Below are 14824 nucleotides of genomic sequence, written 5' to 3'. Positions count from 1 at the left end.
CTTGGCGCTATGTTGCCAAACTGACTCACTAATCCTCCAACTTATGCCAGCTCAGGACCATAAACTTTAAACTAAAGATCCCAAACTGGACAGCCTGGTGAAGTAACCAGCTAAGTGAAGTGTGACCAGATCAAATACCATAAAGGAGCTTTCAGAGCTGTCAACCTACTGAAGACCATAAACTGCACCTCCCTCTCACACGGCATCCATCCCATTGCTGACTGCCACTTCCTACAACATGATCAACGCCCTTCAGGGCCCCTCACAAATGATATGGAAACGCTTTCCACATAAAATCAAAACAAAGACAACACACTTCCAAACACACACCTTACAAGGTGTTGCACGCTACCTACACAGGCAAGAGCTTCAGAACCCCGCTTAGTGGAGGTAAGCGCTACATAAATGTGAAAACACCATACAATCTAAAGGGAACTCATTTAAACTGACAGTTGTTATTCGAAAAAATCTGGCATTTTTCTGGGAGTCCTGGATCTACTGTTGACCCCAGTGTTTTCGAGTGAGATAGAGGTGCACAGGAAGCAATCTGCCTTTGATTGGCCATGTCTGCGCACATCCACTCAGGCCAGCTAACGGACCAGGCTTGCTTGACCAGAAATAGAAAATACACTTTTAGTAACTCGCCTAAGAATTGACTGATAGCATTAATTGAAATAAAACATATTATATTATTGATATTAATTTGACATGCAGTTATTTCCGTAAAATTATGTTGGAAAACATAAAATGTGCTTCGTTAGCCTGTGATGTGGTGAGTTGACGCTGTAGAATGTGGCTTTTTAACGATCCAGTAAGTGAACTGCAGCTCAGCATGAAACGCCTGTAGTGCTTTTGTGACGTCTGCTTTGCAATGCCTCGGAGCTGTTTCCATTTCTAGCCCGCTCTATTTCACAATGACCTGGCGAGCAGAAACAAAACTGAACGAGGATGATTTTCAACGTTATCAGAGCCAGGCCTGCCATCTGCTGACAGGCATGGGTAAGACATGGTATGCATTCTTAAGGAAAGGCTCCAATTTGGGTGCCATGCTAGCATCCCTGCTTCTTGTCTCTCCGTTTGTGAACAGAAGTTGAAGGGCAGTGGGCAATATTCTTTGCAGAACATAGGGGAAACGTGGCACTCTGGCGCTTCTCATTTACAGCCCCCCTTGATCTACTTCGAAAACTCCCACTCACCCAAAGCCTTTAGAAGCATGCGAGGAGAGGGGAGGTTCACTACGTCTATAATACGATCCGTGATTTTGTTTTCTGTTATTGACAGGTGCGTAGCTTTAAGGGGCGTTTTCGGGTATAACACCCCCCTAAAATTGTATTCTGTTGTAAACATTTGGGTACATGTGCTTTCAGTCTGGTATGGCGAAGTGTCTGTAGGATTTCACCTTGCAATTTTACATGCTCACACTGTCTAAAACACACACACAAGCACTCTCATCTCTGATTTTTGAAGGCCTTAAAAATGCTGATTAGTTTGCAAAATGTTGTGGTTTAAGTTCCCCTAACAATAAGCCCTCCTCTCGATTTCCACTGCCTTTCAAGCCACCAGTCACGGCTCGCACGAAGCAAAAGGGGCAGGGCGGTGCGCAGGGGGTAGAAATTAAATGAAATAAAAAATAATTAAAAAAAAAAAAACACTTACCTTACCGCCGCTTGCAGCTCTGCTCCTCCGTCTCTTCGCTGCAGGCAGGCACAGGCTCCCAGCCTGCCCTGCGTCAATTCTGACGCTGCTTAGAGCAGCGTTAGGATTGTCTGGGAGCTCCCAGCCACGGCTCCCCCAGGCAGACCGGGAGCCTGTGCAGGCTCTCTCCAGTGTGCGTGTGTCTTTGGCCAGCCCGAGACGGCCGGCCAAACACACGTGCTCTAAGGGGCAGTGCTGTGCAGTCCCCCACTTTGCTCGTCACCCCCGTGGCCCCGCCCCTTTCCCCAAAAAATAATAATAAACACAGTTTATTATCGTCTTTCGGGAAAAGGTTTGCAGCTGCCGCTGCTGGCGAGGCAGCAACGCTCCTCCGCCCTTACGGAGGAGTCGTCCCTGTCTTAACCCCCTCATGTCCTGCTCTCAGATAATGTAATTTACCATGGTACACCAGCGTGACTGTTGGGGAATCTGAATTGCACACACTCCTACTCCCGCATCCCCCAATCTTTTTGACCAAGCTACGCCCTTTGCTATTGGCCTCGTGGGGTAGAGGGATGGTCAGGAGAGTTACACTCATGCGAAAACTATGCAACTATTTTGAAAGCAGTTTGGGGTTGTGAATGTTCATTTTTGTAGCCTGACTTGCACCAGAGGCTCTGACTCAGTTTGTTTGGGAAGTATAATCACAAAGGGAAAAGCCTCAGAATTCGGGTTAGGACCATCCATTTTCAGGTGTGCCTTTCAAATAGAATAATAACAGCTTTTCAAACTAGCACTGCCTGTTGCATTTCTGCCACTTCTAGGTGCTCTAAATAACAGGTGTTAATGTTACACAATGTATTAGAACATTGGAATGTTGGCATGTCAATTGAAGACAATGGAGTGCTGCGGGCTTTTACTGGCTGGTAAAAGTCCGCAGCGTCAACATTCCAATGTTCGCTTTGTTCACAGCAACAGCTGTGAACAAAGCCTCACGGAGCCCGAGGGGATTTTAATCCCCTCGTGCTCCGTGAGCAATTTGTTTTATTTAATAGAACATTCTGCCCTGAGTGGCAGAATGTTCTAATAGCCTTAGAACCCGCCGCAGCGGGCTCTACCGGCTATTAAAGGCCCTTTCCCTTGCAGGAGCAGGCCTTTAATAGCCGGTAGAGCCCGCTACGGCGGGTTCTAAGGCTATAATGGTACTCAGTTCACCATCCTTGGCAGGGTGCAATGCACAATCAGCCTTGCCAGGATTCAAACTTGTGACCTGCGGCTCACCATATGTCTCAGCAGCGTGCGTTCAGTTCACTGAGCCATCTACCTGGGATTCAGACTCCGAAACAAAGATCAACTTGAGTCTTGAAATGTGTTCTCACTACTTATGTTAGTCTGAATCTTCTGAAAATATGTTAATTTTATTTCAGGATTTCCTAAAGCCTGTGAACCACTTTACAAAATATTGAGAGCTGCCTTTATCCATTTTAATTGCCTATTTACATTAGCCATTCCCTTTACCCATCCAGTAACCCTTTACCCTGCAAGTGAAATAACCTATAGGGACTCTCCATGTTGCTGTTTTGTTGTAGAGTGAACCAGACTGGAAACTCACCTAAACAATCATCTATTATAATAAATCGTATACGTTTATCCACACCTGCATGAAAAGGAAGTGGTTCTTTCTCCTTTGTGAAGGCCCTACATATCATATCTCCAACTAGATAGCTGGTGTGATAACCTCCTTAACCTAGTGACAAAGGAAATAGTGAAGCTTCTCAAAGAAAACAAACATCCTCACCAGTACTCAGTGTAATGGAGGAATTACCAACTCCTGTCTATAGCTCCATCCTCCCCAATACTCAGTGCAATGAAGGAATTACCTACCCCTGAACAGAGCACCATCCTCACCAATACTCAGTGCAACGAAGGAATTACCCACCCTTGAAGACAAAACTGTCCTCACCAAAACTCAGTGCAATGAAGGAGTTACCCACCTTGAAGAGAAACCCGTCCTCACCAATACTCAATACAATGAAGGAATTACCTACCCCTGAACAGAGCACCATCTTCACCAGTACCCAGTGCAAAGAAGGAATTACCCAACCCTGAACAGAGCACCATCCTCACCAATACTCAGTGCAAATGAAGGAGTTATCCACCTTGAAGAGAAAACCATCCTCACCAATACTCAATGCAGTAAAGAATTACCTACCCCTGAACAGGGCACCATCCTCACCTGTACCCAGTGCAATGAAGGAATTACCCAAACCTGAACAGAAAACCGTCCTAACAAATACTAAGTGCAATGAACGCATTGCCCACCCCTGAAGAAAACACCAAACTCACTAGTACTGACTGTAATTAAGGATTTCACCGCCCATGAAGAGAACATCATCCTCACTGGTAATCAGTGCAATAAATGAGTAAACCAGCTCCAAGTGAAAACCATCCTCACTCCTCACCAGTACTCACTGCCTCACCAGTACTAAATGTAATAAAGGAGTTACTCACCCCTGGACAGAACACCATCCTCACCAGTACTCAGTGCATTGAATGTGTTACCTTGAAGAGAACACCACCCTCAGTGCAATGAGAGAGTTACCCATCCCTGAAATAAACACAAAACTCAACAGTACTCAGTGCAATGAGAAAAAATAGATAGCGCTCAATTTCTGAACATCTACATTGAGGTGATTTGGAACAGTGTTTACCATTGCTAGATTACAGATTTCACACCATGTATTTTTACAGATAATTTTAAGATCATTGCTCACTTCGAAAAATCTGTAAAAATTTGGTAATATAAGGGATAGGGCCCAATTTATGCGTCTGTCGGAAAGCAAATGAACATTCATATCGAGTGTGATGGAGATCAGCCTTCACTGCTGCTGGCTAGGCCTACTCCTGGAAGGGGCACTGTACAGTATTTATGATGCTGTCTGTGGGAGTCAAGGTAAGTCCCCTGCATTATCATCCACATCCATTGGTTCCTGGTGGCCTCGTGTGTCTCAAGTCCTGTGGGAGATTCTGGGTAGAGCTTTCACCCTGCCCCCTGCTACCCTTTTACCCCACCCCACCCCTCACTCGTCCTTTGCTTAGCCCTACGTTAGCTGGTTTTTAGAAATGGCTGGATGGATTTAGGGAGTGTTACCTTGACGCGCCAACATTTATTCACAAGTTCTCATGTCCTGTAGCTCTTGACACGGTTCAGGGGCACGTGTTTGGACACCAGGGGTTCTTTATTTAATGTATCTTTATTTATATATTTATTTATTTATTTATTTATTTATGGTTTTTATAAGAGTGTCCTGGCGTTAAGATTCAAACACGAGCGGTCAGCTCTTTAAAAAGGACGTAGCCTGGCTTCTGCATTGGGGGCCATCACTTCTTATTCGTGGCCTCCGTAGCTCCACACAAAGTTGATATCTTTTTTGTTATGGGGTGATTTAGTGACTCATGGGTTCTGCCTGTTTCCTCCATCCTGCAACACCAGGGTCGGGTGGGAGGCATGAGATACACCCCTGCTCCCAGTCAGTAGTCGAAAGCTTGTTAAAAAATGCATTATAAGGCATCACCTTTTTATATGATCAATCTTAGATCCTGTAGCATCTGTACTATACCACAGCTCATCTTATATATCCTTTGGTGATCTTTTAAACGATATTGTAGCAATATAACTATACAACCGTGATCGAGCCAAAAATGTAGTCGGAGGGCTTCCTTCTGGACAATTTATTTTCGATCAGTCATCATGGTCTTAAAAATGATTATTACGTACGCATTCCAATCTAACCTGCAAAAGATGGTTGGGGAGTCACAGATTTTTCTTTTAAAATTATGGGGCTTATTTACAAGCCCCTTGAGCTGTTGGTGCGTCACTTTTTTCCCATAGAAAAAGTGATGCACCAGCGTCGCAAGGGGCTTGTAAATAAGTCCCTAAGTATTTAAAAAAACAAAAATGCAGAATTATGCTGTAATTGACTATGGCCCTCATTCTGACCTTGGCGGGCGGCGGAGGCCGCCCGCCAAAGTCCCGCCGTCAGGTTACCGTTCCGCGGTCGAAAGACCGCGGCGGTAATTCTGACTTTCCCGCTGGGCTGGCGGGCGGTCGCCTTCAGACCGCCAGCCAGCCCAGCGGGAAAGAGGCTTCCACGAGGAAGCCGGCTCGGAATCGAGCCGGCGGAGTGGAAGCTGTGCGACGGGTGCAGTTGCACCCGTCGCGTATTTCACTGTCTGCGCAGCAGACAGTGAAATACTTGTAGGGGCCCTCTTACGGGGGCCCCTGCAATGCCCATGCCAGTGGCATGGGCACTGCAGGGGCCCCCAGGGGCCCCGCGACCCCCCCTACCGCCATCCGGATCTCGGCGGTCCGACCGCCGGGATCTGGATGGCGGTAGGGGGGGTCGGAATCCCCGCGGCGGTGCAGCAAGCTGCGCCGCCGCGGAGGATTCAATGGGGCCGCGGTACACTGGCGGGACCCCGCCAGTGGTGCCGGTCCGACCGCGGCTTTACCGCCGCGGTCGGAATCCCCATTGGAGCACCGCCGGCCTGTCGGCGGTGCTCCCGCGGTCCTCCGCCCTGGCGGTCAAAGACCGCCAGGGTCAGAATGACCACCTATATCTCTAAAACTCCAGCATACCTTGAAAACAACCCCTATTAAAATACTAGCTTTCTCTGCATGAAATCACAAATGTATTTTTTTGGTCTGACAAAAAACAGAATTATTTTATGATTTGACCTCATGGTATCAATTCTTCAAAAACATATAGTAAAAAGTAGTGCAGAGGGAGATAGAGCTTTGAGTCAGCCGCTCCCAGCCGTTGATAATCATTTGTTTTTCATGGTTTTCCATTGCTTGGACTGGTTGACCCTCAGGTCCATGGCACTTTGCGGATGATTGCATTGTTCTGCCATTGTATCTATTTGGATTTTCAAGGTGGGTCAGTATGTTGGTGTTTTGTTAGACTGCATATGTGATATGTATGATGTGTAGCTTGTAATTGGCCCAGTGTGTTTTCTATGATGAATTTACTTTGTTGACACGATGACATTTTAATTGCTGGTTTATGTTTTTAACAAAGGGCTGTTTGGATGCCAGAGTCTGCCACAAAGACATTGTGCTTTTCGCAAATTGGCGCTTCCTTGTTTATGCGATTTACTCTGCTGTGCTGGATTCTAGCCTTTTTTATATATTCACAAAGTCAAGACATTCATACTTAGACTTTCCTAAAGATGCAATGAAAATACTGTTTTTTTGTCAAAAGTATTAACTGCATGGTGCTGGATTCTAGCCTTTTTTTATATATTCACAAAGTCAAGACATTCATACTTAGACTTTCCTAAAGATGCAATGAAAATACTGTTTTTTTGTCAAAAGTATTAACGTCACAGTATTTTGGTGTGTGTGCCTTTTATGTAGGCCAATAATTAAGCAATCTTTATCTTCCAACTCTTTTCCATAACATACTTCTTTGAGGGTACAGCCTTACTCTGCTACTGCAGTCTGGTAAGGAAAGGGCCATACTCCCGACTTTGGTAATGTTGTAGCTTAATATGTTGCTTCATTGTGGAATTTCCTTCAGCCATCATATACGTGTAGATGTCACTCCAAGCTGACTGCCCTCTTTTGAGAGCACAATATGATGTATGCCCAGCGCCAGCCCGTTCTCTGCTGAGCTGGACCACATCACTTCTGATTTTGGCATATTTTAATTTCTTTAATAGTGGGATGCCATTAACAAAGCAGAAATGAGGTTGAGTATCATGATTTGCACTGTAAACTGCTCATTTGTAATACTGCAGAACAAAACTGCTGCGTGGCAGACGTGACGTCTTGAAGATGCCTTCATTTATAACAATTAAATGTTTATGTATTCTCCAAAACAAAATTGTCAGTGTTCAGGAAACCTGCGATTTGTTGGAAATGGTGTGACGCTTGACATAGTTTCAGCCTCTTTTCCAAACGAAGAGCCGCACAAGGTCCTGCTGTCCCTCTAACACTGCGCATTCCGTAGAGATATATTTTTCACCATCAAACACAGGGACAGAATGCGAGTGTTTTTGTACAGTGCAGGATGAAAAGCACTGTGATTCTTTACAGTACAATGGCAAGAAAGCAACTTGACTTTTGAAATTAGAAAGCAGTAGAAATGTTGTCTTGACAGTGGTAGGGCTGCCAAGGCTCCACATCAGGAATCTGAGTTGGCTGTCTTGCCTTGAAAGACATTAGTGTAAGTGCCATTTGTTGACTTTTCCACCGGAAACCCTTCTGGGCATTACCATTTGCGAAACCATAGCAACTACACACTAAGTTTGTGAAAATGTCCCTGATGCTCTGGAGCGAAACTTCCACCATGTCAACATCATTTTGTCTGTTGGCCCCGTGGATGGGACCATAATTTGGGGACGCAGCTTCACCTTGGGACCATGGTGTGGTTTATTTGCCAATACATGCGTTTTTACCCTGAAGCGGCAGCTGCCATGCACGCTGGAGTCTTTTTGGAGCAAAAAGATTAGGGTAGGAGACCTAGCTGCTCCCAGAGTGGTGAAGTGGTTTTATGTTTATATGGGTTGTAGAAGTATTCACTCTCTCCAAAGGATATCCGAGCGCCTTGTAAATTAAGTGGACTAGGTAGAAAAGTAGCAAGGAAGGTCACCTCAGTTCTGAAGAAAGAGCCAGGTTTGGAGTGCCTTACATAATGTATAATGATCAATGACTCTCCGAAAGTGAATTCCAACTTTTCATTTCTAAGAGGCAGCAACCGTGGTGAAGAAGATCTAAGCTTGCCTAACGGTGTGCAATGAGAAGACATGCATTGCTGAAGGATGTGGCCAGACTTTGAAAAGGCAGGGTGAGCACTGTAGTGAATCGAAAATAACCCAGCGGGATATAGGAATGCCAAAGCATGCAAAGGGTGAGATGGGCCTTGCGTGGAAGACTGTAAACAAGACTGACATATAGAATCTGTTGAAAATAGGAAAGCAGATACAGAGAGAGTTGCCAGGAGAGAATCAAATCCTTGATTATTGCCTCCCGAAGGGGGGTGGTTTGATGTGGGGAAGAATAACTTACAATCACACCAAAGGTCTCCTCATTCAAGCCAATGAGCTAAATTTGAAAACCTACCTTAAATTTGGAAATATTGAACTATTCAGTCAACCAATATCAGGTATAACACATCACTTCAGAGCTCAAGGAGCATAGGTCATATAAATAATTAAAATACCCAGTCTATAATTTATGTTCCATATTTACGACTAATGCTAATTACAACAGGAGGAGTGCAACATAATCAGGGCCACTGGAATAATGTGGCAGGAGACGGTCAAATTATGCAGCAGGGTTGAGTAAATCATATGGCAAGAAAAGGCAAATTATGCGACATAATGCAGCACATTTTGTAATAGCATTACTTCATTATTTCCACATTTTTTTAAACTTAGTTACACTTTCTGGGCATAGGTTGCACCTCATTAAAAACAGTTTAACTCACCATATAGCAATAAGCAACAGACATGACCAATCCAGCATTGCAAAGGGCCTCCCACTGTGCGGCAACATGTGTTGTCACATTTTTAGTATCTTTTGAACCATTTGAGCTACAAACTATTTTTTTTGTTAAAATCTTCTGATTATGCAGCAGCTTATGGGTCATGTGGCAATTGCAGTCAATTTATAATTATGCAAAAATCGCCACAGCCATAGAATCAGATAATTTCAAGGGTCCTGAACATAATTATGGCTAAAAGAAGAGCGCTGCTTTTCAAGATCGTAAGCAATGACCTTAAGTACCAGTCTTAGCATAGTAAATTGACATTCGACTTATTTCATGGCATTTTCGAAAACTTATTTTAGTGTATTATGTATGCAAATGAAGCCTCATAGGACTGTTGCCCTGAGCAGCCCTTTGACAGTGAGTCACTTTATAGAACAAGACAAAAGAAGTAAATGAGATGAAGAAATGTTATAATTTCACCTTTTTTTAAACAAAGAAACGTGTTCCTACATTTTGTTTACAAAGACTACTGGAAAAAATGCTCCTCTACCCCTTCTTACTTTTTTAGTTTTTTGCTTCCACGCTCCCTTATAACTATCTTATTTTCAGAAGACTACTCAAGATTTGGCTCTTTCCTACATAACCACCATACACAAACAGCAATGCACTGCATATATACCTGTGTATGTGAACATTTATAATTTGATTATACGTATATATCTAGACATGTGTATTTCTTTGAAAAAATATGTATAATAACTATGTTTTTTCTCTTAAAATATATCCATACTCTCCAGGCCTGCTTAACAAATGTATATATTACTTACTGTTAAATATATACACATATATATATCTTATACCATGCTTAACAAGTTAATAGGTCATTGCATAGGTTCTATATAAGTTGTTTAGATTAGAAGCTTATGAGTCTCTGTTTTATTTATCTGTCACAATAGGTAAATATCATCTTAACTATGTATCTACAAGCATTTCACTAGTTGAAGTATCGAGGAGAGGATAAAAATAATGTTACAAAAAGTACACACATTATTCTCAAATACCGCAACACTTGAAAGTCTGTGTTTATACAATACAACTTTAAATCTCAATATATTATCTTCCTTATACACACATTCCCTTTCTATGTAATCATGTATCTATACATTTATTACTTTAGTCCTACTGTACAAGAGGAAAAAAAAGATTCTCATTTGCACTACTCCGTGTCACCCTAAACCTCTCTCAATGTATCCTCTATCTCAACTCTCTGACTCATCCCAAACCTTATTCTACTACTACAATCTTCAAAGTAACCCTTCCTAGACCCTTCCCTCCTCTACCCCTCCTGCTCACCCCAAACCTCAGTTTACTACTATGAGCTCCCAAACAACCCTACAAAGTGTTTCCTCATGTGGTTCTCCCTTGACTCAACCCACACCTAACTACTATTTAACTAACTTACTAAACTGATACCATACTTATATTTCCTTATACTAATCCAGCACTAATCCTTTTGCGAAAGCCGAAAAAAAATGCTTTGACACCTCGTCAGGTGTAGTAAGCACTATATAAATACAATTACTGACACTCAGCAGTAATATCACTGTGCCTCCCAGCACAATGAATAATAACAGATGAAACACAATTTGTTTCTCCTACCAAGTTATAACTCTTTTAATCAGGGAAAAAAGCATATTGCCACTAAAAATATTATTCCCGCAAAAACTTCACCCAGCACCTTTTTGGTTATATGTTGACTAAATGAAATTCTTGCAAAATTTTCTGCAGACCATCCTTACTAGAAAACTGCAGTGAGTGAAAATAACGGCGTACTGTCTTATAAAATGAAACACAATGTGCAAGACCAGAAAGTGAGTAGGAAGCACACGGGTGAACTCAAGAGAAAACAAATCTTACACTGAGACGAGGAGGATTAAAAACCAGAAGAAAGCATATTGGAAGGCAGCATTGCCAACCTTATGGAAACCGTAGGTTCCAAGACTTAGGCGTTCCTTGTGTGGCTATACAGAGTCTGGAGGTGGATGGAGTGTTATGAGAAGGGTGTGTAGATGGAGGCTGATTTTCCAACTTTTAGCGGTGACGTGACCACAAATAGCGAGACACTGGAAACAGATATCCAGCACAATGAGTGCCATGTAGTACATGAGGAAATGGCAAACCATGGTGTTGGAGAGACTGTCTATGCATCTTGTGAAGGACAGCAAGATCTGACTGGCCATTTATCCTATCAGCATAACTGCCAAGTTTCCCAGGTCCATTCATCATGTGCTGGTCCAGTCCAGGTTTTCCTCTTTAAATTCTCGGACTTGTAGTCCTGTTTTTTAATGGATTAGGCTAGGCCACAAGTCCCATAATTCAGAGAACAAAAGCCTGGACTGGAGCAGCACATCACGCATGGACCTGGGAAACTCGACAGGGCTGCATCAGGCATTTCTCTGGGGAATGGAGCCATTGGAGTTCGAGGTTTTGTATTTCATTGGTTGGCACCTGTCTCCAGGTCCCTGTTTTATGGCAGCAAGGGCAGCGGGGGCAAAAAGAGAGAGTGATTGTGCTAAAAAGAAAGAGAACTAGAGAGAGAGAGCAAACTGAAAGAAAGAGAAGTGAAATATAAAGAAGGAGAATAGGAGCCGGGCCTATTTTATTATTTCGTTTTTGACATGGCTGCTTTTGCCAAAAGGCTTTGTCGCTTTTCAAACTTGGCAGTGGATGACCCTCTGCTAATGCAATACTTAAAATCTATGCTAGAAAAGCAGTGTTGGTGTGTTGTGGAGCGTCCCACATAATGGAGCTGCTCTCCGCCAATGTATTGGCTCTAGAAATCCTATGGAAACTAACGAAAACACAACACAGTTTAGGGCAGGAGATGGATCCGGATTGGAAAAGTAAGCGCAATCTTATGAAGGGTACATGGCGTAAGAAGGATCGATAGGAGAGTGTAAAAATATTTGAGAGCCTTGAAAATAAGGAACATGTGTAAAGAAAATGAGATCTTTTCCTATTGCCAGTGGAGACCCTGCTTAGAATGGCCTTTGTTGGAGATTATTACCATGTTCCCAGGATGAGTAGGCAATTGTTTGTATGTAATTAGAGTATATGGATAGAAAGTAAACTGACCGTATTATACACTGTTTTTCCTCTTTAGCTTTGATGTGGAAAATGGTCCTTCACCGATTCGCAGTCCGTTGGACCCACAAGCCAGCCCTGGCTCAGGACTTGTTCTGCACACAACCTTTCCAAGTCACAATCAACGTCGGGAGTCATTTCTCTACCGATCAGACAGCGACTATGACTTATCACCAAAGACTATGTCTAGGAACACCTCGGTTGTCAATGAACAGTAAGTGTGCAACCTAATCCCATTGTATCCTACAAATCAGCTGTGCTTCTTTAGCAGTTCACTTTTTTTATTGTGCTTTCTGGAAAAGTTTCTGAAATCCTCACCCAAATCCTCAATCCATGTTCAGCCATACAATTCAAATGGATACCGGGCCCTAATATAGAAAGTGCCCAGAGGCACGTGTCCCCACTTTCTGCCACCTTGGGCCACTTTGGTTTTACATAAGGGGACGCGGCGCTCATGCAGCCCATAGGGTAATGCATATCATGCCAGCGCTCCACGTGCACTGCTGCTTTCTCAAGAGGGAATTCCTGCATTTGTGTGGGTGCGTGGCTTCATGCAAATGAGGGAATCCTTTGACTTTGTGCCTGTGCCACATTAGAGAGGCAGCAGCAAAGACACAAATGCTATTGGAATGTGCACTGACTATGTGCCACATAGGAGTGAGGGCACCCTTTCTGATGGACACATAGGTGTCGCAGAAACCCTTACACATCCTTTTCGTGGGAGAGCAGTCAATCCCTGCCTACAAAGGCATCCCCTATCCTCCTTTAAACCTGAGGCCTGGTTTGCCACCTCAATGAAAGGCAGACCAGCAGCTTTTAATAGTCAGTCCACCTTTCACTAATGTGGTGTTTTCAATGTAGGCGTGGGTTTGTGTCTGCACCAGAACCATTGTATTGACACGGCATGCTGTCCAGGTACTGTGTACCTTTTCTATAATATGGCCTGGGGGTTAATAATAAGGTCTACGTTAAGCCTTTTCAGGCCTCCCTGTATTACTGATCCTAATGTTGCATCTTCCTCACCCTGAGTTCTAGTATACTTTAACTTGTACTCATACTCGCATAACAACTGAAGCCAAGGGTCAAATTGTACACTACCAAATTAACTGGGCTCCTGTGGTTTTTCCCAGTCGGTGACTCAATGAAAGGTATGCTTATATTATAAGCAACTGTGAGTGTACTTCTAAAAAAGATATCTGAATTAGAAAACCTTCTGCCCAAGTCGCTCACTACTTGTGTGTTTCAACACAAATATAAATAAAAGCTCATTTAAAGCTGGATTACTTAGAAGTTATATTTTTCATGTATTTATTTTTGTTGTGTATGATCGTTTTTACAATATGTCAAGCCAGTATAAAAATATATAAAAGTAAACATAAAGCTACAAAGAGAAAAATAGAAATGCAATTTAAAAAGCAATCACTCAACTGTTAATAAGTACATTTAAGGCTCTTTAAACACCACACGAAGAAGGAGGAAAATAGAGGAATAACTTCTCCATACTGTATAGTTTGGTGGACAAGGGGAATCAGAAGGGATATATATTGAAGTATAGAGGGAAGAAAAAACTAACAGAATAGAAATCTCTCAGAAAGTAAATACAGCAATCACATAACAATGGCCCTTGGAGATCACAACTAATATTGCTGAATCGTACCGAAGTACATTCAGACTGGAAATACAAGTTTTGTTTGGGGTCCCTGCATGGGTATGGGATTGATGGGATCCAGACTACATTGTCTATGGCCACCTAAGGCCTTATGACTGAATTGGACCACCAGGCTAAATTTTGTATCACACTTGCTTCTATCCTGATGTTATCCACCATGAATTGAATTAATTGTTTGCTCCTTTGAGGGATTGCACCAAAGAAATCTGGTATTCCAGTATGGTCTCACCCTTTTTTCCCTGTAAGCTCAGGGAGACATCTCTGCCTTCAACCTTATAGGTCACTGTGTCTTGTTGCATACTTTCTAGGTCTCTTTTAGGGAAGCAAGAGGAAGTTCATTAAGGTAAGAATTGGAGAGGGCTAACACATTTTTCTTCATCTAATTCTTAGAGCTTTGTTTAGATTTTGGTGAGAGGGTACTCCATCACAAACATGATGGATTATCCTGGTTACTAAAGTGATGATCCACCCACCTCATTTATGGACAGGTGAACTGCCAACTTTCCATCTACTTAAATCTACCTCTGATGGCCCAATGGAATAGGGGCCATCAGAAAATAGCCATCTTAGTGCCCACTTCATTTAGAGTGAACAGTGTGATGGGACTTTTTTCTGTCCCTCACCACCGGGAATAGCCTTGTGGTGAGGGACAGAAAAAGATAATGACCCATGCACCCCAGAAGAAGGCTCTCAGTGTGTGTAGGACATTAGTTTTTAAAAATCATAAACTTGGGAGTTCGTTTTTTAAAAATTAACAAATTGTAAAAGTATGGTGAATAGCCATCAAAACTAACAGCAGCCATGCACCAATCTTTCTGTATCTTGGCAAGAACCTCCATGATGGTGGTTCCTGCTATTGTATAGAGATCACTATTGGGCC

The 14824-nt window shown here is 43.0% G+C and overlaps 1 protein-coding gene across 3 annotated transcripts in view; it reads left to right on the top strand.

Moving 5' to 3' along the window:
* PDE4B (phosphodiesterase 4B) overlaps window positions 1-14824 on the top strand; it is a 1531620-nt gene that overhangs the window by 1279458 nt on the left and 237338 nt on the right. For all 3 annotated transcript variants that reach the window (XM_069232487.1, XM_069232488.1, XM_069232489.1), the window contains one exon: window positions 12295-12489. In XM_069232487.1, the coding sequence (XP_069088588.1) occupies window positions 12295-12489 (195 nt within the window). The remainder of the gene's footprint in view (window positions 1-12294; window positions 12490-14824) is intronic.

This window comes from Pleurodeles waltl, chromosome 4_2, assembly GCF_031143425.1.
Source record: "Pleurodeles waltl isolate 20211129_DDA chromosome 4_2, aPleWal1.hap1.20221129, whole genome shotgun sequence".
Taxonomy (NCBI): domain Eukaryota; kingdom Metazoa; phylum Chordata; class Amphibia; order Caudata; family Salamandridae; genus Pleurodeles; species Pleurodeles waltl.
This window is presented reverse-complemented; position numbering and strand designations above follow the sequence as displayed.